At 43.1% G+C, this 1,099-nt stretch overlaps 1 protein-coding gene across 1 annotated transcript; it reads right to left on the bottom strand.

Moving 5' to 3' along the window:
- Positions 1-4: 4 nt before the first annotated feature.
- LOC116863960 (uncharacterized protein C2orf16-like) lies at positions 5-1,093 on the bottom strand (the record flags this gene model as incomplete). The annotated part of the gene is made up of 1 exon (XM_032851231.1): positions 5-1,093. A coding segment is annotated over one exon (1,089 nt), but the record flags the coding sequence as incomplete, so codon positions are not given.
- Positions 1,094-1,099: the final 6 nt, after the last annotated feature.

The raw sequence follows: 1,099 nt of genomic DNA, 5'->3' as shown, positions 1-1,099 counted from the left end.
TAGGGTATTTTAAAACCAGACCTGAAGTTAGAGGTGGAGGTACATTGTGGGGTATTTGACTCCTTAACAGTTTTGCTGCCATTTTTAGCTGCAGATCTTGTAGCAACTGGAATTGTTCTGACAAGTCAGTCCTGGCCTGGGGAAGATAATTTGGCTTGAGACAGTGTTGGGACTCAAAAATCCTTGTCTGTGAACTCTGTGAGTTCTCACTCTCTTCCATTGGAACAGAATCTTTCCTAGTGAAAACTCTATTGAAGGAAGACTCTAAATTTACTGGGACAGGAGGCTGGCTCTCTGTACATGAAACAGGCATGTGCTGAATGACTTCCTGGGATATATCACTAAGCTTCGAACTTTTCTTTATTTTCGCGCTAGCCCCAGAGTGTTGCTGTATTATGGAGGACATGGAGCTACGTGTCCACATCCTTAAGGCTATTTTTTGTTCGTGACCATGATAGGAAGTGTGTCTCTGAATGTAGTTTTTGGACACTGAAGTCTGAGAAATAACACTTCGACTCTTCTCTAGCAGACTCTTGGAAAGTTCCATCAGTTCCGCAGGAACCCCAAATAAATTCTGAATAGATTGACAGATATCTGCAGTGGCTCTTTCTGTTAAAGATGTTTGAGAACAAAGGTTCCTTTCCATAGTGGTTCCCAAGACATTCCCTAACACTAGCATCTTGGAGAGATATTTTCTGGGTAGTCGCTGTCTCCAAGAGTGATTCTCCCAGACATTCTGTTGTCTGCTCAAGACAGACCAGTTAAGGCCTCTTTGAGTTCCTGATCCTGACTGGAAGGTCCTAGATGGTGATCTCCAGCTTTGCAGTGGATGTTGGGATAGGCGCTGGAGTGAATTCTCTAGCTTCTCCACCTGCTTCTTATCAGTTCTCTTAGATAGGACACCCACTCCTGGGATCTCAAAATGTGGGATTTCTACAATGTTAGCTATCTTATCAGAGGGTTGATTGTGAAGGGACAACGGAAGGGTTGAAGTTTGTATCATAGTAGGGTCTATAAAGTATTCTTCAGACTGCAAAATATCTGTCCCAAAGTTTTTTATATCCAAGGCCCTTGACACTTCTGGCATCTCCAGATCACA

Source organism: Lontra canadensis, unplaced genomic scaffold (assembly GCF_010015895.1).
Source record: "Lontra canadensis isolate GAN:19392208 unplaced genomic scaffold, GSC_riverotter_1.0 scaffold6603, whole genome shotgun sequence".
In the NCBI taxonomy this organism is placed as follows: Eukaryota; Metazoa; Chordata; class Mammalia; order Carnivora; family Mustelidae; genus Lontra; species Lontra canadensis.
This window is presented reverse-complemented; position numbering and strand designations above follow the sequence as displayed.